The sequence below is a fragment of the Perca fluviatilis genome, chromosome 14 (genome assembly GCF_010015445.1).
Source record: "Perca fluviatilis chromosome 14, GENO_Pfluv_1.0, whole genome shotgun sequence".
NCBI lineage: Eukaryota > Metazoa > Chordata > Actinopteri > Perciformes > Percidae > Perca > Perca fluviatilis.
In genome coordinates this window covers 18,401,986-18,429,899 of record NC_053125.1, presented here as the reverse complement: position 1 = coordinate 18,429,899, position 27,914 = coordinate 18,401,986, and the positions used below count along the sequence as shown (strand labels likewise).

Here is a 27,914-nt window from a genome sequence, read left to right as displayed (position 1 = left end):
GCAATGCATCATATAGAATCAAAACAAATAATATATGAATTGTCAAATGTGTACGACATAAATATGCAGTTAAAGCACATTTCACAGCCACAGCACAAACCCATCGCTTCAACGCCGTGTCACAATGACAGCAACTTTTATTTTTAAAGCACATTGACTTCCGCTGAGGTGTGGCCTGCGGTTGAGTAGCTTGACGCAGCTGCGATAAAAACGCGGAGTGTCTGCTGAAAAAAAGGATTCACAAACTTAGCCGCTCCTTGTTCACCTCGGGGACGTTCACTCAACAGCTATCATGGTTCGCGAAGTGCAAGACTTGGTAAGTTGTGTCTTGTTTTATCCCAGCTTTGGCCGTTTACCGTTGTTGGATGTCGCCATTGTAACACGTTAGTAGATGGGTTTAGCCTCCACCGACCGGACCCCCTCCCTTCACCCATTCTCTAGTTTTATTTTCTAGGATTGTGTTAGTTGACAGGGAGCTGGATAAATAAACCTCTCTGATGACTTAGCTAATATTCAGAGTAAACCTATAGGCACAGATTTCGTTGACTGGGTGATTCAGCGTGAATTACGTTGGGTTGATAGATAGCGTGCCGCCGCCGCTACCATGTGGACTTTGCCATCTTGTAGGGTTTTTCCTGCATAGAGGAATGTTTGGCGCCCCAAAGAGGTTTTAGTCAGCGCCAAAGAAAAAAATCAACAGCGCCAACACGTCTTTGACTTCCAGCAATTAACCCCCTCTCACATCAACAGCCGCTAATAGATCCGTTTTACCGTCCAGAGTCAAGCAAGCTGTCCAGCTCTCTGGGCTGTTAAACTGCGTTAGCCGGCATCTCCACGTAACGTTAGCTAGATCGGTTCCAGAAAAGCGGCTGTGGGCTAACGTACACTTATGAAGTGTTTGACGCTCAAAATGTCCTAGGGGAGGACCGATATCTTAATACATCCATGGGGAGGACCCACAGACCGGTATCTCCATCGAATGAGGCTGTATTAATGTTGGCCAATAGTAGCGGGTGGAGCTGTACGTTAGCAACTTGTAGCTGGGCGTTTTCTGGACGCTCGGGTGGGGACTGTAATGTAACGTTAGGCTACTTTTTATTATTACAAAGCAAAGCTTATTATAATACCCAGACGTCATTGCCGGTGTTGCGTAGCGCCCCCATCTGTGGTTAGGGTTGGGGATAAGGTTTGGTTTAGGTAACCGTATACATATTTGTGTAGGTAAACGCAACGCAAGTATAATAACTCGTAAGCATGGTCAGATCTCGCGGTTTTATGAGGGAAATAGTCATTTTGTCTTGGTCCTGTACTGCCTTTAAATGTAGCTGACTGCTAGCTATAAAGAGTGAATAAACTGAGTCCAGGTGAGTTAATCCATCACTGCTTGATCAAAACAAGTTCCAAACGTTATTAACTGTTTTCATTTTCTGTAGGCCGAGTTTAAAGCCATCCTGGCGGAAGCTGGAGACAAGCTGGTAGTGGTGGACTTCACAGCCACCTGGTGTGGCCCTTGTAAACAGATTGGCCCAGAATTTGTAGTAAGTGAATGATTAACTATAGTTGAATGATTTATTTGTTTTAATGGTTAGATAAAGGAAAACCAAAGTAAGATCATATTGAGTTTTTGTTTTTTCATACTCAAATTTCTGTTAAGGGAGAGAAAATTGTTTATTTCACTTCTCAAATCATTTTTAACCAACAAAATGTTTTTGAGACAATGTTGGTCACTTTCATAAATCTGTGGCAATGACTTAAGACATTTAGACACACCGTAGATGCAGCCTTTTGTGAATCAAATTTTTCTCGTTTGAGTTGTTCAAGGGAGCCCTTTCCTGAGGGATAGGTGGTGCTTAAGGGCAGCATCTCTTGTTGCTCAGACAACCGTATCCTAAGCTGTTCCAACCTTAAGTAGGAAATGCTAGCCTGACGTCGTCCTACTCAGATTCCAGTCTGAATATGAACACGAACTTCCCGAGCTCAAATGTTGTGGGCTAGGCTAAGGAGTGCTGCTTAAGTGGAAAATGTGATGGCTGTGAATAACTTAAAAAAATAAATAATAATAATAGACCTAAGATTTCAGATTTGTAGACATGCTCCTCCTATACCTTTTTTATTTTTATTTTTATTTTTAATTTTTTAATATAAATCTTTTTTAAATTGGGAACATAAATACATTACTATATCCTTTTCTCACGATCATATGATCACTGTTGGACTCTCCTAAAGTTTTTCTTCTTCTCTTGCAGAAAGAGTCACAAAAAACAGAGAACAATAATGTGATTTTCTTGAAGGTGGATGTGGATGAGGCCGAGGTAAGTGTTTTTATTTCTATTAAGTTGTAAACCTGAAGCACAAATAGTTTTACTACAACTGCTGCTAGTACAGAGATCACCAACACACAACAGCAAGTGACTTAAAGGATACAACTCGTATTATGTAAGTGAGCAAAACACTGACCAAATTGCTCATCTTCTCTTTTTTTTTTTTTATAAAGATATTCTGAAGTTGTTGAGTTCAGTTAGATACTTTTTAAAGTTGAATGTGTTGTATTGTGTTACAGACCTTAAGTCAAATTTATTATTTCCAGTTTTACACAGCAAAAGTTTCACCTATTTGTTCGGGTGCCAGCTTACTCCTGTAACCTTGTCTACAAAGAAACCGCTGCTGTGGTACAGTGGTACTTAGGTATGGTTAACCAACTTCAACTTGGGCTGTAGGTTCGTACAGAAAATGGAAGAGCAATACTTGAGGCTGATACTTTGTGAAAGGCACAAGGCAGGCAGTGAAGATGGAGGGAGAGGCTCAGGTGTCCTGTTGATCTAATGACTCGCACTGGTTTCCTGTTTGCAGTCTATCTAAACAAGTGCAGTCTAGCAGCATTTCACAAGTTGAGACTAAACTATTTCTGGCTTCAGTGTGTTCTATCTATTTTTTTATTTATTTTTTAAATCCCTGTATTCACAATATGTTTATTCTCCTTAAAGAAGACCATACGTCTTGACCTAACAGCTCCTGGTCGGTTTGGCCCATTCACATCATCTATAGCCTTGCATGTTAGCTCAAAACAGTCCTCCATCAGTCTATCTAACCGTTGTTCCTTTTGCTCTTTTTAGGATGTGAGTGCATTCTGCAAGATTAGCTGCATGCCTACATTCCTGTTCTTCAAGAACGGAGTAAAGGTAAAAAATGTCTGTCTGTGAAGAACAACATATTATTCATTCACGTTTCTGGCCACCTGGTGAATTGCACTGAAATATTGACTCTCCTTTTTTAGCTCTGAATTGGTCTCGATCAGCTCCTGAAAGAAATGTCTCTTTAGCTACTAAATGCTCAACTTTATTCACAAGCTAGTCGCTAACGTTGTCTGTTAGTCGGTTCATCAGCGCTTTTCTGCTGAAACCCGCTGAAGCTGAAAATAAGCCTAACGCCAGAACCAGTCAGACGGACAGATTGTTAAATGGCTTGTCGTACAAGACTGAAGAGAATTTGTTGCACCGGTTTTATTTTCTCAAAAGAAATCTTTGCGTACCAACGGAATTCACGAATGGTACAGAGCTGGTGTACAAACATTGACCTATTGCATTATAATTCCTTAATCCGAATACATTTTCAAATTAATATTAATCCTATTTTATTTGAATACGGTATCCTTGTGATGTTTCTTTTTAAACTTAAAGCTGTCTTTAATCCTCCTGTCTGTACTGTCTTTCAGGTGGACGAGTTCTCCGGTGCTAATAAAGATACACTGGTTCAGAAACTGGAAGCTTTGAGAACATAAAGTCCCACGACCAATCCACACACACCACCACCCACACACACCCTCATTGTATAAACCACAGTAGTCCCTGTTGTCCTTTGTACATCCCTGAGAAATTCCAGTTTCACGTCATGTACAATACCCATCATGTCTTCTATTCCACACGGACGACAATTGGTGACACACTCTAGTCCTGTCAATTTGGTGTATGTATTTACGGTCTTAACTGAAATTTGATTAAAACCTGCTGACACCGGAGGAACACTTTTAATTCTGTTTTTATATGAGATTGGCTTTGCTCCTGACTTTCTTTGTCGTGTTCAAGGTGGATTTAATAAAAGGTGAAATACAGGAACTTTGTACGTGTCTAATTCGCGTTCGAAAAACTCAAACTTTGATACACAACCCCTTGCTGTAAGAGCAAATCTGATTTTAAAAGGGCATTTAATGGTATTTATGCTTTAATAAAAATGTGAGAATAGTTTACACACATACACTGGACAATCACGTCAATAGTTTTTACACATCATACAAGTATATAGCAGCATATGTTTAATACTGTTGAGTCTCTATATGAAAAAATACAGCTTTATTTTACAAAATGGTTCTTGCTTTGCCTTTGCAGAGAGATGAGAATGAATGGTTTACAAGTGTAACAGTTAAATAAACAAGAATTCCCTTCATAAGACAATTCACATGGAGCGGAGTGGAAGCTTTTTAGAAGTGATAGTATCCCGATTTCCTTTTCCTGCAAAGAGAAGGAAGGAGAAACCGTAGTCAGTCGACATGTATAAAATGAAGGTTTAGTCTGTGAAAAAAAGTTGACTAAATACACTGAAAGGAAAAAAAAACTAACTGTACATTGAGGCTGAGTGTAAGAACCCATGAAAAACTAAATTAGACTATTACTGAAGGGTGATATTTGTGCTACAGATTCAGAAGTCTTTTCCTCGTCATTTTATTACACTTAAAAGTAAATGTTGCTACCCATCACCTATACATCACATTTCCATTATCAGAATTTGCTTGTTTTGCAAGTTAAGATGACATAACCAGAAACAAATAGAATCTGGATTTTTTTTACAGTTTCCAGATTCAGCGCACTGTTTATCTGCTTGGGCTGGAGATGTGTTAACATTCTAGTTTTATTTCTTAAATCTGCAGATTCCTTGTGGCCCTGCTCATAACTCATGGCACTGTCAGTGTTGATTCAAGTTAGGATTTCTCAGAACGCCTTTTGACAACCTACAGAGACCGTGTAACCGTAACACACTAGTATCCAAGTTTGTCTTGCCCTAGATTTGGTCATGTTCGTGATAGGAAGTTATCATTTCCCTGTATACATGACTCAGCCATTATCCAGGTTTCAGGTGTGTCTTTGACATCCAGCCGGCTACTGAGCAGCCTGAACACTTTATTTTTTTTATTAATTTATAAACTGCAGGATTTGGCATCTCCATTTGATCACCAGTAACGGAAGACAAGATTGACAGTAATGCTTATCCTTTGCATTTAGGGGTCAATGTTTCACTTCTGTTTTAGCATGTAATGTATAGCTTCATTACACATTATCATCATATCTTGTATTACACTAAGTGAACTCTATGGAACACACCTGCACATGACAGGTCAAGTTTGTATTGTACAAACTGCAGTATCTTGGCTTCTTTAGGAGTACTCAAGATGGTGCAGTATTCAAGTTTCTCAAAACCAGGATAAGAGCTTATTCCAGGTAAACCTAATTTCACATAGGGTATGAACTGTAACAGTGTTTTAGGTGGCAAAAGTTTCCACATAAATAATTAAGATGCCTGTTGAAACAGGTTATTCCTGGAACCGTCTCTACAGAAAAACAGCAGCTGCTGTGGTACAGTGGTACTGTCTGTATGGTTAATCAGATAAAATGTGTAGGCGGAAACCAGTGAAGACCAATGAAAAATACTAGGGGCAGATCCTGTGTCAAACACACACAAGGCTCATCTAATAACTCTAATATTTCTAATAGATTCATCCATAAAACCGCTGATAAAGATGCTCCTAGTGGATGACTCATATGAAACTATGGACTTCTCGTAAAGCTTATTTGTTTAGTTTCCATTCAACCCGCAGTTTGGACAGTGTACAAAATAGAAGAGCAGGGTGAACCTACAACAAAAAAAACAATGCTAAATAAGTAGATTATATGTAACCCCAGCTAAGTTGCATCGCTTTAATTCTAACATACCAGATACCTGCGTCAAATGTAATGACCATATGTTATTGTATGTGGAAGTGTCCACAGATACTCTCATTCTGGAGGAAGGTGTTGGACCTGGCACGCCAGATCACTGGCGAGGAGATGCCCCTTAGCCCTAAATTATGCTTATTAAATCTCTACCCAGACAGCTTTATAACCTCTAACAAAGTTAGGTCTCTACTGAATATTGGTTTTTTAGAAGCCAAACGATGCATTGCTTGCTCATGGAAATGGACACACCTTGTGGCACATTGCAGTGGTTGACGGGAATGACTTTTTAGGCTTGACAAGTTTTGGAAAATTTGGAGCGTTTTCTTCAATTTCCTTGAGAATAACAATATGGATGTGGATGGTTGGAGTGATAACTAGCTGGACCAAGCAGTGGTTTTTTTTGGCTTTTTTTGCTTTTTGTTTTTGTCTAAATAAGATAACATTCTCCTAATGTCTGCAGTGTGCCATCTGTACTATACGGTGTTGAGATAAACAATGGCGGTATGTTTTTCGTGTAAGCATACACCTATAGATGTACAGATTTATGACTGTGGGTACTACATTTGATTCTTGGTCTCTTTTCTGTTTTGTGTTATGTGCCTTGTTGTACTGTTTTTGTCTGTAAAATGTACACAAATTTCAATAAATACATGTTTAAAAAAAAAAAAAAAAGCTAAATGTCCAATAAATATTTAAATGGAGCCAGTAGGATTTAGATTTTCTAATAAATGTGTGTGTTCCAAATATGTGTTTTCAAGTTAGCCTTATTATCAAGTCTCAGCAACTATCCTTCAACTGGCCATTTCATTAGCACATGAACTAAGTTACTTACTTCACTTTCAGCAAAGACAGCGTCACAGTAAGGCAAAATAAGTCAGATTTTTACACAATACCCAATATATATTGTACATACGCATTAGAGGATGGATACCCGACCTCAGCCCGACGGGACCCAGCGGTACCCGACAGGCCGGGGCGGGTTCGGACAGATATTTAGAAATGATATTCGGGTTGGGCTCGCGATAAGGCATTGAACATTTTAAATTTAAAACAGCTTATTATGTAGGTGTGCGCTTGTGTTAACGTGCACTTGTTGCCCCATGTGCGCTGATGTGCTCATCTGTTGACATTTCCGAATGCCTTCCTACAGTTGTTTAATAAAAGCGGGCTTTCCACACAAACAAACGTAGGCTACATGTGTCATTAGTATGAGAAAAAAAATTAGATTTTAACTGTGTCGGGCTCAGACATTAATATCTTAATGCCTGTCGGGCTCAGGCCGGAATACCATCTATTTATTTAAATATTTGAACTTTTTTGTTTTGGTTTGTCTGTCTCTTATTACCTGGAGCAGTCGTGTCCGCTCCAGCCTGAACTGCAGTGACATCTGTTCGGCCTGATGCATCTGCCTCCATTCAGACAAGGTGATGAACACACAGCTGTGGACATGGCAGACACACACACACACACACACACACACACACACACACACACACACACACACACACACACACACACACACACACACACACACACACACACACACACACACACACACACTAATTAAAACACAACACAATCCTCATTCCTTTTGCTCAAGAGTAAGTTGCAAAAATGATGAGTTCTAGAAAGAAGGAAATATGCTCTGGTTTTATGATAAGGTAGCCGAGTCCTGTTCTATTACTGCATTCTCTCGGCAATGAGAGCGACGAGACAATGTCGATGCAAGAGAAAAATGCAGCTGCAGTATTCTGGTGGAACTACCCTTTAAAGGAGGGCTGATTCATCTAGTGCACTCTACCGTCATGACAGACAGATGGTTAAGTGCTCACTCATTCTTTGGTGCAAGCCATTATCACAAACCCTCATTAACACGGTCATTGATATAAAAACAACAATCCAATTAGTTAAATATTTGAAAGGTACAAAAGAGTAAAACATAAGAAAAGCTAAATTAATAAAATAGGAAATAATATCAGGTAGTAATAGCAAAGTTTCAAAATGAGAGATTTAAAAGTCATACATTACTACATTATTATTTACTAACAATTGTAATTCACATATTTATAAATGTTACGTATTATTAATAAATATCAAATACATAAACAGAAAAAAAAACTGGCGTCACACAACCCCCGCTGAGTCAGTGGTGTCAGGGTGATAATTACAGGGACACAAAGGGAACTCTGTTACTCTCTGCATGCACTCCATTCCTATTAAAGGCGACAGTAGGTGAGCAGGTTTACCCACATGTGTACCAGCCTAAACATCACACCCCACTGACTCACACATGAACTCACCACTGTGACAGCGTGTGCCGGTCCACCCGGTGGGACACTCGCACTGGTAGGGTGCCACACAACGGCCTCCATTCAGGCACGGCAGGATGCAGATCGCTGCGATTAAAGAGGAGAGAGGAGTGTGAACAGGAAATCATTTAAGACCATCAGTCCGCTCTCGCTTTGTTGAAATCCCAAACATTTGATTCTGTTTTGAAATTCAAGTTTTCAATTTGTGACCCCAGGCTTGAAAGAAGCATATTTTAGTTTTTTTAGCAAATGTACAGCAAAGTTCAAAAGAAATAACTCTATTCTTTATTTTTTTTTTTAAAGATATTGATTAGGGACGTCTTCAAATTGCTTTAGTAAAAAACTCAGGTATTCAATTTACTTTCATAATATAAAACAAAGAAAACCAGAAAATCCTTACATTTAAAAAGCTAGAATCAATGAATGTTAAGCATTTTAACTATAATCTATAATTGAAATAAATAAAATGTTTATGTATTACCTGTTAATTAGTTCACTGACTTAATTGTTTTAAGCACTATAATAATCTGCATAAATCTTAGGCCATGCTGGAATTTAGCTCAAGTGTCAAGTAACATTTAACACTGTTGACTATTTTTTTTTTTTTAACTTATATGCACAGCGGTGCTTTGAGCTAAATGCTAACATCAGCATTCTGACATGCTCCCAATGACAATGCTAACATTCCTATGTTAGGCATGTTCACTGTGTAGTTTAGTGTATTAGCATGCTAACATGAGCTAATTAGCACTAAACACAAAGTACAGCTGAGGATGGAATGTCATTAGTTTTGCAGGTGTTGGTCATAAACAGCACATTAAATTGACTTTATGATGACTTTAGATGAAAAGTCAGAAGAACACCAAAGTCAGTAGACGTTATCCTTTTCAGGAACCATGAATGTCTAAAGCAAATTCTGTGCTAATCTATCAAGTAGATGTTGAGATATTTCACAAGATATCTGCAAACTTTGACCTGCTGACGACCCTGAACGAAAAGTCGGAGGATCAGCAAAGTCAGCAGGATTCTTCCTCAGTTGCTTAATTGTGTTAATTGTTGTATTTAACGGCTTTTCAATCAATGTGAGGCCAGTTTCCAATCTTGCGTTTAGATTTTTGGTGATTATTGTTCCTTTAACTTGTATGTTGAGTGAGCAAGAGACAAAATGTCTAACTATCTGATTGTGTTTTGTTGAGGTACAAAGAATCAATGACAATAACTCTGTCAATGTCTCAGCTGAAAACAACCTTTCATCCTTTATCCCTGGCTCTGTTTGTGCACCTTTGTCCGCTGAAACCTGCTTAGCAAGCTGGTTCGCGTGTTAGGGAGTGTTTGTTTGAGTCTGAATTGTAACGCACTAAGGATCACGTTACGATTGCGTCACAACAGCGTTCACTAAATAATCTTTTATTGATTCAATACTTACGCTCCTCACAAAGTCGTCCCATCCAGCCCTCGGGGCAGGAGCAAGTGTTGGGCCGCTGGCACACACCTCCGTTCTGGCAATGCAACCAACACACCGCTGAGGGAGAGGACACACACAAAGTCATGTCACATTCAGATAAGAGGAATGCTGCCCAAAACAAACACACACACACACACACACACACACACACACACACACACACACACACACAAATTATATTCTGCATGTAGAATAACACATTTTTATACTTCACATACAGAAGGCAATCTTCTTTCAGTACAGAGGAGAGGTATTCAATCCCTTTACAGTGAAATAAGAGGAAAACCATGTTTCAACAACAACCTCGTGCACTAGAACAAAAGCAGCATTCACAAACCTGCAGATTAAATTACCCCCCTGAGTGCGTGCGTGTTTCTGTGTGTACACGTAGATAGGAACATGCACAAACCCAGCAGCTGTTAGGGAAAGGATAGCCTGAACCCAGCCCTTCTTTTCATATGTAAAACATGTAAGTGGTCATTTGTATTTCATGTCGCTTGGGATCGGCTGTGGTTTCTCTTGAAATTTGCAACAAGGGAAGAAGCTCATGAATATATGGGACAGATTTCTTATCTGTACCTATGTTTGTAAATTGTGTAATTAGTCTGTGATGTTCACTGCTTTTATAGTTTTTCTATTTTGAACCCAATTTCCCTCTGACTGCCCCACATTTGTCAGGAGAGTGAACTTCATGTTTTAACCGCAGACATTATATAGTGTTCAGTTTATAGTTCTGTATATGGTCTGGCTCGTGCTGATAATGGATCAGAATTCCAACTTCGAGGACTGTCTAATCTTCTACACAACATATCCTAAACCTGCACTGGATTCTGGTCAACAGAGCCTACTGTAAGACCAAACAAGTCTCAAACAAAGCTCTTCCACTTTGATCCTGAAGGCCATCCACCAAAACCAAAACCAAGGTTTTTTTTGCATAGCTTAAAAAATGACCACCAAACGGTTGATGCGCTATAATTATCTTGTCATGTCACATTGTATATTTATATCCACAGGAATAAGAAAAAAACACCAATAGGCGATACAACGGCCCTTGAAATGCCAAGCCCATAACAACCTGACACGGGTTTCTTCCTTTAATGGGGCTGGATCCAGGATTTACAAAGTACTCATATTCGAGAGCACAGGAAGAGGCGAGAGGGAAGAGGTTCTGTGGTGAAGCTGAACCGTATCCTTTCCCAACCTTATTTGGTAAGGAGGCATTAGAAGACAGAGAGAGCAGGCACTGGGATGTTAATAACCTCCAGAGAAAATTGTATCTGTTGGGGATGAGCAGTGGCAGTCCAGAGAAGAATTAAAAAGCAGAGAAGCAGCACGGCGTCATGTTGCAAAAGGGACAGTCAGAGGAAGCAGGAAGTGTCCAGGGAAAAGGGGAGAGTCCCTTCTGTTGAGCACAGAGGTGTTTTCTCTACCTCTGCATGTGGGAGGCGGCGTCCAGGTGCCGTTCTCCAGACACCTGCTCCTTCCAACGCCCTCCATGGCGTAGCCGCCAAAACACGAGTACACCGCCACGTCCCCGAACTGGAACACCGCCCCCCGCACCACCCCATTGGCCACATGGAGGGGGGGGCCACAGGACACCCCTGTACAACAGCCCAGATGGAACGACCTACGAGTTACTCACTCCACGTTTTCTGTCTCCTCTGTCTAAATTATTTTCTGCCTTAACATGCTGCTACTTTACTGAAAGGCCTAAAAAGTTGATGAGCATATCAATCTTCTGTTTGAGCAAAGAGGAAAGTTGCAAATCTATGGGTAGTGGACAAAATGAAAGAAACACCTTACAGTATAGTACAATTGCAGCTTATTATGTTAATCTTTTCTTGAGACTGTCAGAGGTGTTCATAAAAATTGAAGCCTCCCATTGTTTCTCTTCCTGTTTCGGTAGGCCGGTAGGTGTTTGACAATCATGTACCAGCAATTCAAGAAGTGAATTCTTGGACAACACTTAACAGAAGAGTCACTTTGCAACAATATATACAAAAAACGTAAAAGAAATTACTTAAACTTCCGTTGGTGTCAACAACAACTGAGCAATATGAGCTTCAAGAAACGTTTGTTGGGGCTTCTAATGTATATGTAAGGTGTTAATGTTATTTTGTCTACCCTTAACATATTTATAAAAAAATATTGAATATAAAATTGTGCACTGCAGAGTAAGAAATCTGTCCATTGTATGAAATCAAGCTGTGTTTTTCTATCCCGCTTTGCCTGTGAATTTCATGCAAAATATCCAAATGTGTCAAATACTTCAGTTGTGTGGCTCGACAATCGGTGGACTACCTCCCTATGGCCAAAAGAGGACTGAAAGTATTACAGTGAACAGGCATATAGGGGAATAAATACCATGCAAATACAAAACAAAAAGCCATAGCAACCTAAGCACCATTGTTTTGCATATTCAAGACAACTGCACGCAAGAAAGATCACAGGATTATCTGACAAAGGTTGCCATAGAAGCGGCAGAGGTGCCCATAATTAGTCCAGCATACAGGACACCAACACAGGGTTTGATACAGCCCCGTTTGTTTTGATAAAAGCTCAGTGAGAGACGGACAACAGAGAGAAATGGTACTTCAGCTAACAGGCAGATTGAAGCCAACAGCCATGCAAGCGTAGAGAAGTGTTTGGCAGAAGACAAGGGGAGCATGCAGAGGTGTGAAATATCAAATACACAATTTCTACCCGATTATCTCATAAATTATGACATGATTTGCTAGTCTTAGTAGTACATATCAACACCCAATCCAATTATTACATTTGATTGATTTCCCCGAACATAACCAAATCACATGAACTGGATCTCAGACTGAGCAAGGAGAAGCAAAACAATTCATGATTTGTTTAGGCCAAAAGTGATATTTGAGATTTGAAAAAAAAAAATAATTGAATAATCTGGACATGCTATATTGACAGAAACACTTTACATGAACAAACATGGTTGGAAATGATCCGTCAAAATTGAAAGAGTTGTGACAAACGCATGTATTAAGACATAATCATTTACAGTCGAACAATAAAGTATAAACTATCAAAAGATGACGTGACATTTTGAGCAGTAAACATCACTGCAAATCAAGTAATTAAAATAAGTATAAATTATAAAATTAATTATAAATAAACACAAATTTAAATTTAGAAGAATTGAGGCAAAAAATACAAAAAAGAAATCAACAATTACCATATGTACTGCAAATGATGTTTACCTGTCTACCAACATACAGTATGTACCAATACTGATACATCAGTATTAATATAATATTTGTCAATATTAGTGGCATGCTGATGGATTGGCCAGGCTTTATTATTGGTGGATTATGTGGTGACATATTGTAGGTGTGTGGTTTTACATTTATTTTAAATAAAATATATACTGTATACTTGCAGATATGAATCAACAATCACGCTTTCCCAAAGAAGATATACAATGTTTTTCACCTTCGAAGAAAACACCTACTTTCACACACAGAGCTGATGGGGCTCCAGGTCTGGTCTGGCCTGCAGGTGATGGTGCCGCTGCCTTTCACCTGCTGACCTTTAGAACAGCTGACACGGACCGACTGTCCCACATGAAACTCCTGCTGGGATCCGTTCCTGCTTCTGTCCTCCCTCCAGCCTGGAGGAGCCGGGCAAGACTTAGCTGTAAGTACCAGAAGTGAAGGATTATTGACTAACTGTCTTTATGTGGTTGACACATAAGCAATAGCTTATGTAGCTGTAAGCAATAAAAAAGTATTATTTCTCACGTTTACCACAGACACAACACCAATATGGCATAGCTAACATGGGTACTGACTATATATAACAGATGTTTAGATTTGAGACAGTTTAAAAATCTATCTTTACATGGATGTTTAGGGGAGAAAGTAAAACTTATGTACCCCAAAACTTTTTTTTTTCTGTATTTATAGTATATCTGTGATACCTATAAAGTCTAGTGTAAGGCTGTACTTGGTGATAGTCCTTTCTCTGTGTATGTAAATTAGGGGTAGATAAACGCTGAAAACATCCATGAATGTAATGTAATCCCACCACAGACATTGCAATACTGTATGCCACAGAGGAAAGTAGCACCTTACACGTTTCACAGAAGACAGTATTAATGCAGGGCAAGATTTCAGTATGTGCTATATAGAAGCCTCTATTTCTATGGTCACTTGATATTTGTTGTTATATATGTTTGGGGTCAACAGTGCATACAAAGAAATGTATGTTAGTTTGAGACCACAGTTTGAGTTTAATTTTTACACATATTCTGCCGCATGACTCAAACATGTGTCTATTCCAGTGAACTGCTCTGACTCAAACTGTCTCTAAACTATTAAGTAAGAGAAGCTCTGACTCTTTGACTATTTTGCCACAGGTTATGTTGTGAAACAGATAATGAAACACAGTGATGTTCCAAACAATTCTGAGCGTTTGCTTGCACTGTGTGGTCTTTTGTGTTGCAAACGTTTGCCAAATGCACAGGAGTTTATCAAAAGCAACCGTTGCAACAAGGATTGTGTTGACAAGCTGTAAAGAAAGAAGTCGAACATAACAGGAAACGCTAGCAGCGGCAAGTAGTAGTGACTAGTGAATTAATTTATTCATATCACACCAGTTAAACGCCCCCTGTATTCTGCATGCATGTTTCTGTGTAACTCTCTGTCAGTGTTTCTCACGTTGGCAGGTGGGGAAAGCGGAGCTCCAGGTGTTGCCCCCCATACACACCACCAGAGAATCTCCCACCAGGTTGTAGCCTTTATCACACTGGAACTCCACAGCGCGCCCTGTGTTGAGGTTGTGCTCTTGCGCTTTACCATACAGCATCTGTTTCGGGCTGTCGCAGCCTTTGGCCACTGACATGAGAGGAAATAATGAAGAGTAAAATCATGATTCAGAAAGAGAAACGGAACTCTAGTACTTGAGTACAGGTAGAGCCTTCAACAAATCAGCTTTTAATTCATTGCTTACTGGCCATCCTCCGTACCTTCACATGTAGGTGCTGGCGGGCTCCACGTGCCATTGGCTAGACAGATGAGAGTCTTTGGGCCGACCAGCTGCAGGCCGGCATTACATATATAACTGGCATTGTGTAGGTAAGTCTCTCCTGACGTCTGGACCTGTGCATGTTGTACTGTGGGAGGAGGCCCACAGGATTGTGCTGAGGAGACAACAGACAAGTGTAAACAACATGTGAAAGGTGTGGTGGTATAGATGTATGTGTGTACAGTACAATGTAACAGATTGCACAACATAAAGATCTAAATTATCTAAATTATGTTCGTTTCACTTTGTTTTGAGAGTTTAACATTTTTTTTTATAATTACGACTTGAATCAGCACCGTGGACATCAAATAGGAGACAATGTTTTGAATAAACTATCCAGAAAAAACAGAAGGAATGGTGTCATGTGCCTTGTTCTGCCACTTCAATTTGCAGCACAGTTTCTAAAGGATGTTTGTTTTGTAACAGGAAGGCACGAGAAATTGTGTACTTGTCAGATTACAGGTGCTGCCTTGTGACGCAACTTCAATCATAATCTACATCATAGATTATGTCATACAATGCATTGTCCTCTGTATTTGCTCAGCTATGAAACATTACTAAAAAAATCTAAAGAATGTGTGCATTTTTGTACAAATAGCCAATATGTGTGGGGCTTCCTGTCTTTGTAAGTTTTAATACTCTTAAGACGTGTTCTCAGCTTTACTGATGAGACACTAAAATCATAGGATTAAATATTTGACATTCTTAAAGACATTTCCTGGTCTGTCCCTCATGTGTAAACAAACCTACCAACACACACTGGCTGGGTGCCACTCCATGTTCTGTCTCCCTGGCAGGTCTGGATAGAGTCTCCCTATGATAACAAGAACAACATGTAAAGATACAAGAACAGTAGACAACCTAGAAATATTGATGTGTAGAAATAGCAGGAAACACAATAAAGTTAAGATCCATAATATAGATTTTTTCATGTCGGACTGAAACAATGAACCTTTTCATTTTACATAATTATCTTACTGCTGTTAAAGTTAGCAGATTGTCCTCTTTGGGTGTGTTGTCAGTGTAATGAAAGGCACTGTGGTGAGTATTCAAATTGCAGAGGGTAGCATATCAGTGAGTATCAGTGTATCAGGAACAGAGTGAGTCAGCTCATTCTGTTTGCACCGTAACTGCACTCTCCTATTGATTGCTGAGGAGAAAGCATGTGACTTTCTGTAATCTGATTGTCATTAGCTCAGCCTGTTGTTTAAAAGCAAAGTGCAGGAGGGGAGAGGAAGTCCTGTGTTGTATTGCAGTAGATGACTGCAAAGATTTTCTTTTTGAAGGCACTATTGTACACAAATCCTATCTTTTAAGAATATTTTTTGGCCATTTTTAGGCCTTTAATCGACATGACAGCTGAAGACATGATAGGGGAGAGAGAGGGGACATGACATGACATGACCTCTATATATTGGCGCCCGCTCTACCAACTGAGCTATCCGGGTGCCCACGCAACTCATATCTTGGAAAAAAATACATTGTTAAGTTTGAACTCACAGCAAAACAAGAATGTGTTATACTATCCACAATTTTGAATTAGAAGTGGTTTTCCAATACAACTGTGTTTTTGCTCGTCTTCGTGATGTTGTTTTCCCCATTTTTGTTTTCAGATGAGGTCATTTATATATATTATAAACGATTATAAATCTAATGAAACTCTACAGATGGAAAGTTGGCCTGATGAGCAGTACCTTCATGTCAAAGCCTGGCAGGCATGAGTACATGACAAAGTCTCCATAGTTGTAGCTGTCCCCCTCAGTGACACCGTGAAGAAGAGGAGGGGGTTTCTCACAAACCACCAGGTCACAGGAAACTGAGGAGACACTTGGAGCCCAGCTTCCACCCAGCTTATCAAACCATACAATAGAAAGAACAGGAAAGTACTACATTATTCATGGTTCTTAATTGACATGTTCAGTGGATGAATTTCTTCATTGGTCATTGTCAACCCATAAGTGCTACTTCTTTAAATCCCAGTGACGATGCACAATATTTTAAACACTATGTAACAGCAAACAGACTGAAACATTTCACGTCTGCACTCCTCTAAATCTCAGCTAGGGTTTCATTATCAAAAAAAACTAAGTCATTTAAGAAAGCAGGTCACAACAAATTCTTTGCATTCACATAAAGTGACCAAGAGCAGCTTGTTAATCATTATTCAACCAGGAAGTCACATTAAGATTAAGGATCTCAGAGACTTAGACAAATAATTGACCAACATCATTCCTACCTGGCACTCAGCCAGTGCTGACCCCTGCAGGTAGAGACCAGAAGGGCAGGAGAGGGTGATGGTGCCTCCAACAGGAGTGAGATCCTTCCCAGTGATTACAAGATGGGGGATGGAGAAGTTGGTGGGTAGCGGGCAAGGGGAGGGGCTGCACCGAATGCTGTGTTTGGACCAGGTTCCGTCACTCTGGCAGGAGAGAGAGGCTGTCTTTGTGGCTGAATTGAACCCATCCTCACACCTGGAGAGTGAGAGGGAAACAGGAAAATGAAGAAAGAAATAAAGAGGGGACACACATGGGAAAAATAGATTTGGAAAAACTTCCTGTTCAAAACAAAGCAATTAGTCTTTGATATGGATATTCAATAAGTTTGACAAATATACGGTGCAGACAATCAGACATCTTTACTAAGGGTAGAATAATTTCTTTGAGTGTAATTGGGCTATAGTTTTACCTGATCCCACAAACTTACTGGGAGTGTTTTGTTGCAAAAATATTCTGGTGTAATTAAACCAGAATGGCTAATGTCCATCAGAAATGACAGAAAAATAAGGTTTTACAAATGTCATAAATACAGTATTCACCTGTATGTGATCTGGTTCGGGAAGGTGAAGCTGTCTCCCACCACCTGAGCGTGGGCTACAGTTGGAGGTTTTCCACAGTTCACAGGCTCACAGCTGAGTCGGGGTTCCCCCCACCTGCCGTCTCTTCCACAGGAGATGTGTGGGTACCCCTTTGGCTGGTAGCCAGGCCGACACCTGTATACAGCTGTGTCTGAGAAGGTGGCACTGCCGCCCTGCAGGACAGCATTAGGAACTGTAGGTGGGGCGACACTGCACCTCCCCCGGCCACACACAGGCACACCGGGGCTCCACACCCCTCCCTTCTCACACACCGCCTCAGAGGGACCCAGCAGCTTGTAGCCGTCGTCACACTGGAAGTGCACTAGGTCTCCGCAGGCGCTGTCGCGACCAAGAACCGCACCAAATTTCACCACAGGGAGGGCACAGACGCAGGGCCGACACTCAGGCACGGTGCCCACCCAGAAGCCTTGAGCGGAGCACCGCAGGATGGAATCCCCGACTACCTCATAGCCATCAAAGCAGACGTACTCCACCACGTCATCGTAGTTGAAGCTGGAGCCGTTCAGAAAGCCGTGACTGATGTCCTCGGGTGGATCACAAGTTATGATGTCACAGCGAGGTGCAGGTTTGTCCCAAAGTCCATTCGACTGACAAATGCGTGTTGGATCTCCATTAAGTGTGTATCCCTCATCACATTCATAGTTTACCTTGCTGTTGAAGCCAAACTCTGACCCCAACACACTCCCATTGGGTATTGGTGGGGGTTTGCCACAGCGGGCAGGTACACAGGTAGGAGACCCATGGCTCCAGGTGCCATCAGTCTGGCAAACACTGATAGATTTCCCTTGTAGGAGGAAACCGTGCTGACACCTCAGTTCTATCTCATTATTATAGCTGTACTCCTCTCCTGTAAAAGTAATATCACTGGGGACTTTAGGGGGACCACAAGATACTGGCTCACACCAAGGTTTCTGTCCATTCCACTTCCCATCCGCCTGGCAGGCGATAGTGTCACTACCCTTCAGGACAAATCCAGGACTACACTCATAGTGCAAGACCTCAGGATACACAAAAGCCCCTCCGTGAGCTGTGCCATTAGCGATAGCGCCTGGGTCACCACAGGAGGCAGGCCGACAAACTGGGGCGTCATTAGTCCACAGTCGACCTGATACACACTGCCTCACAGGCTCCCCCTCCAGCTCATAACCGTCCTCACAAGTGTACTTGACCATACTGCCGAGGGAGCTATCAGTAACATTCACCCAGCCGTGCTCTGGACTGGGTGGTGTTTCACACTCTGCTGGGACACAGGACGGGGCCGTGCCGTTCCAGCCTCCATCTTCCTGACACACCAACCTGGTGGGGCTTGTGAGGTCGTAACCTTTGTGGCAACGATACTCGATAAATGTCCCATGAAGGAAGCTCAAGTCCATAGGTGAGGCTAATGATCCACTGTCTTTAGAAGCAGCATAAGAGCTTCCTCCCTGCTGCTTCACCCTAACATATTCCCCAAAGTCAATGTGAGGAGGCAGACCACAGTCCGAGGGCACGCAGACAGGAACAGAAGTAGACCAGCCAAACTCCTCACAGGTCAAATGGTCCTGGCCTACTAGCTGGAAGCCAGGAAAGCAGCTGTAGAAAATGGTGACCCCGAAACTGTGATCCTGGCCTTCTACGAATCCATTTTCAACAGGTTGGGGTGGGGTGCAGGATATCTGCACACAAGCAGGTGGCTCGATGTCCCACTCCCCACTGGCCAGGCACTTCAGAGTCTCTGGGCCTTGAAGACGATAACCACGACGGCAGGAGTAGGTGGCACTGTGACCAAACTGGAGTTTTGTATAAACTACTTTTCCATTGACTGTCTGTTTAGGGATTGAGCATTCAATTGGGCGACAAGAGGGCACCCCTCCAATCCAGAGTCCATTCTCTCCACAGAGGACAGTGGAGTTGCCCACTAAATTATATCCAGTCTTACAGCTGTACAGTGCTTTGCTGAGGTACATCAGACCCTGGACATCAACGATACCATTAGAAATCTCCACAGGCTGAGGGCATTCAACAGGGATACACTCTGGGTAAGGATTGCTCCACTGCCCGCTGGCTTGACAGGACACAGAGCCTTCTTTTCTTAAAGTAAAGCCATCCATGCATGTGTAGCTCACCACGGAGCTGAAAGGGAAGGGAGGAGAGGACAAGGAAGGGCCACCAAATGACACTTCAGGCAGTGAGCCGCAAAACACCTGCTTACACACTGGAAAGGTGTCGTTCCACTCCTGGGATGGGGTGCAGCGGAGGATTCTGGCCCCCTCCAGTACGTAGCCATCCTCGCAGGATAATTCCACTGTTCCAGATTCAGAATCCAAGCCCTTCAGGACCAGGTGGTTCTCCTCCAGTGGCGGCTCTGGACACTGCACCGGTGAGCAGCGAGGACGCCTCGTCTTATCCCATCTTCCGTACTTCAGACAGGTCCAGGTGGCATCCCCGGCCAGCTCATAACCCTCATCACAGACATACTGCACTTTTCGGCCCACTTGGAAATCAGATCCCCTGTAATGTCCATGGGCGACGTTGGGAGGAGGGTCACAGGTCAAAAGGACACAGGTGGGAGGGTCATTGTTGGACCACTGGCGGTTGGCTTGGCAAACTCTATCTGGACGACCAACAAGCCTGTATCCTGCATGACAGGCGTACGTCACCTTGCTGTTGAAGGTGAATCGAACTCTGCTCTATATGGGAATAAACAGAAGGATACATAATTAAACATATTTACTCATGTAACCAGAAGCTTAACATATGAAAAAGGTGTTTTTTTTATTGGTAACACTTTATTTTAGGTCTGTTACTTCCCAATAATTTTGATAAATAAAGATGTAATTTGGTCACAATTATAGGAAAAATAGAGACAAAGCTCTGAGACAGTTATTTGAGTTTAAAAGGAGTATGCGGCTAACCTGGATGTATCCATTCCTGAGTAAGGGAGGGGGAGAGCAGGACACAGGAACACAGGTAGGCAGAGCTCCTCCCCACTCTCCATTGGCCTTGCAGGTCCTCCTTTTCTCCCCTCGGATCAGGAAGCCTTTATCGCAGCTGTACGCCACCACAGCTCCAAAACTATAGTTTGTTCCACTCACATAGCCCCGATCAATACTCTCAGGCTTGGAGCACCTCACCGGCACACAGCCGATATCATGCGCCGAAGGCTCCCACTCTCCTCCCATCAGACATCTCAGTGTGGCTGTGGTGTTGAGCATGAAGCCCTCCTCACATTTATAGCTCACTTCAGTGTTGCTGGCATATTTGGGTTTGTTGACCGAATCTAAAATAGCATGGGGTAGCTCAGGTGGACGTAAGCAGAAGTTTGCGATGCAGCGAGGGGCCTCCGTGCCATCAGGGGGCGCCCACACACCCTGAGCGTTACACACCATCTTAGAGTTGTTGCCAGCAGTGTATCCATCAGTGCAGTAGTAGTTAGCAGTGTCTCCAAACAGTTGGTGGCTCTCATAGGGCTCGGCGTGGTCGATGGCAGGTGGGGGGCCACAGGAGCGGGGGACGCACTGGGCTGAGCTGTCACTCCATTGGCCACTTGGCAGACATTCTCTGGTCTCTGGGCCAATCAGAGTGTAGCTGTGAAAAGAGATTAGCAAAGAGCAAAATAAGTCACAGCTCATCAAAATGCGATATCAGAATGTTAACATTTTAGTTTAGTTTTAGTTTGTTGTATCACGTGACAAAACAGCATAACAACTGAGTCAACCACATTTACCCTTCTTTGCAGACATAGTGCACCTTGTTTCCCAGTTCAAAATTCTCTCCCACGGTCACCGCATCATTCAGGGTCGGAGGCTCGCTACACAGGACGTTCACACAGCGAGGGACAGGCCTGCTCCACTCCCCTGTCGCTTCACAAACCACTTCCATGGAGCCCTGTGGTCTTCGCAGCAACACACTACTTAGTTTACACACTCACACTACTGCAATCACAGTGTCAAAGAGATTTATAGAGGACGACTTGTGAAACAAATAAATCAATAATGGCATGTTACAAATTGCCACAGAGCATCATACAGTGTTCATAATGTCTGTGGAGCTCGCAACTGCATTGTGCTGACATAACTGAATCAGCGTCTGTAAATGTAATTTATTTTTTAATCAGCAATAACAATATATATCTTGTTTCAGATGAAATTAGGTGTTTGATGGTTGATTCTACAAACACAGTTGAGACATCAGTGGCTCGGTGCAGTTATGAATTTGAAAATAGTGATGAAAAAGAAAATTGTTCCAATAACTTCCTGTCCATTTGTATTATACTTTATTTTATTATATCACATTGAGGATTATGTCAACTTAAAAAACCTGATATGAAATTCAAATTATGGGTACAATTGGCATTTATTAGAAAACGTATAATAAATCCATACCTGTATCCCTCAGCACAGGTATATGTCACAGTAGACTGGTATGTGTTTGTGTTGAGGGTGTAGTCAGCGTTCGCAACAGTTTGAAGCCCCCCGCAGGTCACTGGGTGACAGACCGGTGGCGTCCCGCTCCACCTCAGACTAGCAAGACACTGGAACTCATAGGGGATCTGAGGCAGGAAGCCCTTCATACAGCTGAGGAGAAGGAAAACAGAGTGAGACCCAGAGGTTAACAAGAAACTCCACAATTTTATAATGTTTCCTACTGTCATTATTACAACGTGGTGTTGTACGGGATGCAAATGATACCTGAAAGTCACCTTGCTTCCATAGGTGAAGTTGTTGCCCTTCATGATGGAGTTCTCTGGGACAGATGGCGTCGGGCAGGAGAGGGCTACAGTGCAACATTACAGAGACGATTAGTAACTGCTGTTTTCTATCACATTAATATTTCACTAGAAAGTTTAAAAGAAGAAAGACTAGAGGGTTACAGACGCCTGTCTATGTTATTGATGAAATGTAGATTAGACTTTGGCAAAGACTTTTTTCTAGGATTAATGCAACATTACATTTTACACTAATAGGATAAAAGAAGCACACAGGAAAGTGTATAAATGGATAGAAGCCAAAGAGGTGTAACAGAGAGGCATTAGTGAATGAAGGGGAGAACTACTTAAAGGGGTACTTGTGATTAAATATTGCACTTCCATGGAGTTGAGGGATTTACAAGTGACAGATTAAAGAATTAAAAGGCCAAAATCAAAGCAGCAAAGGCCAAGACACTTTTAAAGACTTTAGAAACACTGGATCCTACAATTCCCCATAATTAGACCTCCCCTGTATATCAGTCTGTACATATGTCTTTCAAACTCTATCCCCACATTTTATGTCGCAGGCTTTCTGTTATAAATCTGAAGCCCATAACATTGCTGGCTTCATCTATCTGTCAAAATAAATCATCATCAATGTCATTCAGATATAGGTGACTTTTACGTTAATGTTCTTAACGGCTTTATTCAGACAAGACAGCACATTTACGGAAAGAGTTTAAATTCTTATAATAGCAAGAAAGAAGAACATTTTTGTTTGTTCACAGGCTGCATCACTGATGGATTGTACACCGCAATGAGAAAATAGTTTTTATAGACTGATCTGATCTGAAAAGAATCTCCCCAACAACCTTTTATAGTTTATTAAACGGATTTTGTTTTCTTTGTGCATAAGATATGAAGATTGAAATAATACAATGATCTCTCCTGCTACAGTCTTTTCATTAATCCGACGGCAGTTCAGACTTGGGTCGAGCTGAAAGTGAAACAGAAATGTTACTAGGTCTGACTAAGTAAGATTGCTGTCGTCACTTTGACAGGTGGAGTGCGCGGGAGTGTGTGTGGAGTATTGAATCGCCACGTTTGGCGATTAAACTACGTTATTTGGTTTCTGATTTTCATTTTATCGAGTCTTTGCTGTGCAGTCGAGAGAGGAGAGCAAAATGCCGAAACAGTCAAAAACAGAGACTAAGCAGCAGGTAGATTTGGTGACGGAGGAGGAGTACGTTAGCCTCAGTCGAGTCAGGGGGCTAATGGATCAACAAAAGGATATGTTCAAGGAACTACTCCAACAACAACAACAGGAGAACTTTAAAGGATTCATAAAAATTATTGTGGAAACTACAAACACCCGAACGGATGCAATATTAAAGGACATTCAAGAACTTAAAACAAGCCTACAGTTCACACAAGGTGAGGTGGACAATCTGAAGGAAGAGAATACAAAACTGTCCGAACGAAGTGATATATTGCAATCTGACGTCTATAAAGTTTACGACAGTTTGCTCACCATCACCGATAAACTGGAGTACCTGGAGGGGCAGAGCCGCAGAAACAACTTAGTATTCGAGGGAGTGATGGAATCGGACCGTGGTAAAGTTGGTTTTATATTGGACGTTGGATATTCGACACATTCGAAAAATCTATTATGCAGCTTACCCTTTCAACCTATTCATGTCAAACCACTTGTGATGAACTCAGTTACACATTGCACAAAGCTATTTTTTTCAAGAAACCCATCCTTTAATTTCCTAATCCTGACCTTTTTTTTTTATAAAAGAAGCTTTGTGCAATGTGTAGGGGGTTAGCTGAGTTCATCACAAGTGGTTTGACATGAATAGGTCAAAAGGTCAGGCCACGTAATAGATTTAAAGCATTTTTTTACATTAAAAAATATTTAAAAAATTAAAGGATTTTTTTAAAAAAAGAAGCTTTGTGCAATGTGTAGGGGGGTTAGCTGAGTTCATCACAAGCGGTTTGACATGAATAGGTCAAAAGGTCAGGCCACATAATAGATTTATGGCATTTTTTAATATTAAAAAATATTTAAAAAATTAAAGGATGTTTTTTTGAAAAAAAGAAGCTTTGTGCAATGTGTAGGGGGTTAGCTGAGTTCATCACAAGTGGTTTGACATGAATAGGTCAAAAGGTCAGGCCACGTAATAGATTTAAAGCATTTTTTTACATTAAAAAATATTTAAAAAATTAAAGGATTTTTTGAAAAAAGAAGCTTTGTGCAATGTGTAGGGGGTTAGCTGAGTTCAAGGACAAGTGGTTTGACATGAATAGGTCAAAAGGTCAGGCCACATAATAGATTTATGGCATTTTTTAATATTAAAAAATATTTTAAAAAATTAAAGGATGGGTTTTTTGAAAAAATAAGCTTTGTGCAATGTGTAGGGGGGTTAGCTGAGTTCATCACAAGTGGTTTGACATGAATAGGTTGAAAGGGTAAGCTGCATAATAGATTTTTCGAATGTGTCGAATATCCAACGTCCAATATAAAACCAATTTTACCACGGTTGGAATCGGCGGGGGAGACCTGGGCCGACGCGGAGGAAAAAGTGAAACTTCTGTTGACGGAGAAGCTCCAGCTGCAGCACACGGTGGAGGTGGAACGGGTGCACCGTATAGGGAAACCCGGCGGCGGGAGGGACCGGCCGAGACCCATCATTGTCATGCTACGGCGCTGGAAGGATCGTGAAACTATTTTACAGCGCGCAAAACGTCTCAAAGGAAGCAAAATTTACATAAATGAGGACTATACGGACACAGTTAAAAGGAAGCGAAGAGAATTGATGCCAGAGTTGAGAGCCGCAAGAGAAAGGGGCGATATTGCCTTCTTGCGTTATGACAAGCTAATAGTTCATCCGCGCACCAGCACACCAAACCCAGTGTAAACATCAGGATATTCGGCATAATTCTGGTATGTTGAATCACTTCTTTTCACATGGCCACTAACAAATCTACAGGAACTTTGGACTTTGAACTCTCTTTAAGGAAAATTAAGGAATCAAACAATATGGATTTTGCATACTCACAATATGATTTACAGAACACTGAGATTGACATCGACCCTGAAAATAACTTCTTTACGAGATCTGTTAATGACTGTCAATATTATACAGAGGATCATTACAATGGCAATTTCAAAAATGTTAATACATTCTCAGTAATCCACTTCAATAGTAGAAGCCTTTATGCAAACTTTGACAACATTAAGAGCTACTTAAAATCGTTTCTAAATCCATTCAGTGTGATTCTAATAACAGAAACATGGATACATAATGAGAGAGAAATGGATTTTAGTATTTAAGGTTATGAGTTTATAAGTCAGAACAGAATGAATAAGTATAGTGGGGGCGTAGCAATGTTTGTAGACTTAAAATATGGTTATAAAATGATTGAAAATATGACTATGGTGGTGGATGATATACTTGAATGTCTCACTATTGAAATTGTAAGGACAAAAAAGAAAAATATAATTGTAAGTTGTATTTATAGAACACCAGGGTCCAACATAGATGTGTTTAATAATTGGATGGAGGAGCACTTTTAACACTCAAATCAGAAACTCATGTTTGTTGGGGGTGATCTTAACATTGATCTGCTAAACCCAAATAAACATAAAAAGACTGACGAATTTATTAATACTCTATTTAGTATAGGTTTGTTTCCTCTAATAACTAAACCCAGTAGAATTACAAACCATAGTGCTACATTAATTGATAATATTTTTTCCAATGAAATAGAAAGTAATACAGTCAGCGGATTAATGATAAATGATATCACTGATCACCTCCCAGTTTTTGTATTAAATAAAAATGAATATCAAAAAAAATGAAGAGGATTTCATGTATTGGTTTAGTAGGGTAAAAACAGAGAAAACTATTGAAGTATTTAAAAAGGATTTATTAATGCAAGATTGGAGTATCATATATAGACAGAATGACTCTAACAAGGCATATGATGAGTTTGTGCGAGTATTTAAAAAAGTTTATGATAACAACTGCCCTATAAAAAATTTTGTAAAAAAAGAAAGTACAAAGAAAACAAATGGATGTCTAAGGGATTACTGAATGCTTGCAAGAAAAAAAATTTACTTTACAAAAAATTTATAAAAGATAGAACAAAAGAAGCGGAGGATAAATATAAAAATTATAAAAATAAATTGATCGGTATTATACGAAAATGTAAACAGGATTATTACAACAAATGGTTAGATAGCAATAAGAATAATAGTAAAGGTTTATGGAATATTTTAAATAGTTTAATTAGAAATAAACCTAGAAGGATCAATTACCCACAATATTTCAGAGATGAAGACAAAACTATAAATAATAGGAAGACTATAGTCAACACATTTAACAAATTTTTTGTAGATGTTGGCCCGAACCTTGCTGCAAATATTGCAACTGTTGGAAGCTATAAGTGCAAGTTAATAGACACAAATCCGAATACGTTGTTTCTTAAACCTGTGGAGGAAAACGAGATATTGGACATTGTTAGAGGGTGTAAAAGTAAAACCTCGACAGATTATTATGATATGGATATGAAGACCTTAAAATGTGTTATTGAAAGTATCTGTAAGCCGTTAACATTCATTTGCAACTTATCATTGCAAACTGGCCAATTTCCTGATAGTAGGAAAGTAGCTAAAGTGATTCCTCTGTTTAAGGCAGGAGATAAGCATCTCTTTACTAACTATAGACCTGTTTCCCTTTTACCGCAATTTTCAAAAATCTTAGAGAAGGTTTTCTCTTCTAGACTTGATAGCTTTATTGAAAGAAATAAATTACTCGTAGATAACCAGTACGGTTTTAGGAATAATTGTTCAACTTCACATGCACTCTTTGATATAATTGATGAAATAACTAATGCTGTAGACAACAAGAAATTTGCAATAGGGTTATTTATTGACCTAAGTAAGGCATTTGACACAATAAATTATGATATTTTAATTAATAAGCTAGAACGGTATGGGATTAGAGGGGTAGCACTACAGTGGGTTACTAGTTATTTAAAAAACAGAAAACAATATGTGACAATAGGAGATTATCAGTCAAGTTATCAAGAAATGGTGTGTGGCTTACCTCAAGGTTCCATTTTGGGTCCAAAATTGTTTAACATGTATATAAACGATATTTGTAAAACATCTCAAATACTTAGATTTATTTTGTTTGCAGACGATACAAATATTTTGGCATTTGGAAACGATTTACAACAACTGTGTCAAATTGTAAGCTTGGAACTCAAACGTGTTAATAAGTGGTTCAAACAAAATAAATTATCATTAAATCTGAGTAAAAGCAAAATGATGATATTTGGAAACGGTAATTCCAATGCTCAGGAAGCAATTGAGATAGAGGGTGTTGTTATAGAGCTGGTGCATGAAATCAAATTTCTAGGAGTTATTATAGATGATAAAATTACTTGGCACTCTCATTAAATACTTAATCACTAAAATATCAAGAAGCATTGCAGTAATTGCAAAAGTAAAGCATATTTTAAACATCAAAGCTCTGCATACTTTATACTGTTC

At 40.4% G+C, this 27,914-nt stretch overlaps 2 protein-coding genes across 3 annotated transcripts in view; one reads left to right on the top strand and one right to left on the bottom strand.

Moving 5' to 3' along the window:
• The first annotated feature begins 166 nt into the window (after window positions 1-166).
• Window positions 167-4,108, top strand: txn (thioredoxin). The gene is made up of 5 exons (XM_039822750.1): window positions 167-316; window positions 1,434-1,538; window positions 2,247-2,312; window positions 3,114-3,179; window positions 3,713-4,108. Exons 1-5 carry the CDS (start codon window positions 293-295, stop codon window positions 3,776-3,778), a joined length of 327 nt encoding a protein of 108 aa, XP_039678684.1. The 5' UTR covers window positions 167-292; the 3' UTR covers window positions 3,779-4,108.
• A 92-nt stretch (window positions 4,109-4,200) lies between these two features.
• Window positions 4,201-27,914, bottom strand: part of svep1 (sushi, von Willebrand factor type A, EGF and pentraxin domain containing 1) — a 118,237-nt gene continuing 94,523 nt past the window's right edge. The window contains exons 36-51 of one of the 2 annotated variants that reach the window (XM_039822748.1): window positions 22,353-22,437; window positions 22,047-22,238; window positions 21,389-21,556; window positions 20,577-21,249; window positions 17,623-20,351; window positions 17,044-17,278; window positions 16,502-16,657; window positions 15,558-15,621; window positions 14,749-14,922; window positions 14,441-14,617; window positions 13,234-13,416; window positions 11,189-11,359; window positions 9,720-9,815; window positions 8,285-8,380; window positions 7,330-7,423; window positions 4,201-4,505 (exon numbers count right to left, since the gene is read on the bottom strand). In XM_039822748.1, the coding sequence (XP_039678682.1) occupies window positions 4,475-4,505; window positions 7,330-7,423; window positions 8,285-8,380; window positions 9,720-9,815; window positions 11,189-11,359; window positions 13,234-13,416; window positions 14,441-14,617; window positions 14,749-14,922; window positions 15,558-15,621; window positions 16,502-16,657; window positions 17,044-17,278; window positions 17,623-20,351; window positions 20,577-21,249; window positions 21,389-21,556; window positions 22,047-22,238; window positions 22,353-22,437 (5,324 nt within the window). In that variant the 3' untranslated portion in view covers window positions 4,201-4,474. The remainder of the gene's footprint in view (window positions 4,506-7,329; window positions 7,424-8,284; window positions 8,381-9,719; window positions 9,816-11,188; window positions 11,360-13,233; window positions 13,417-14,440; window positions 14,618-14,748; window positions 14,923-15,557; window positions 15,622-16,501; window positions 16,658-17,043; window positions 17,279-17,622; window positions 20,352-20,576; window positions 21,250-21,388; window positions 21,557-22,046; window positions 22,239-22,352; window positions 22,438-27,914) is intronic. The other variant, XM_039822749.1, reaches the window with a different exon arrangement.

Coding starts and splice junctions, on each gene's coding strand:
- txn (XM_039822750.1), top strand. CDS start 293: ATGGTTCGCGAAGTGCAAGACTTG. Junction 317..1,433: donor TTCGCGAAGTGCAAGACTTG/GTAAGTTGTGTC, acceptor CATTTTCTGTAG/GCCGAGTTTAAAGCCATCCT. Junction 1,539..2,246: donor AGATTGGCCCAGAATTTGTA/GTAAGTGAATGA, acceptor CTTCTCTTGCAG/AAAGAGTCACAAAAAACAGA.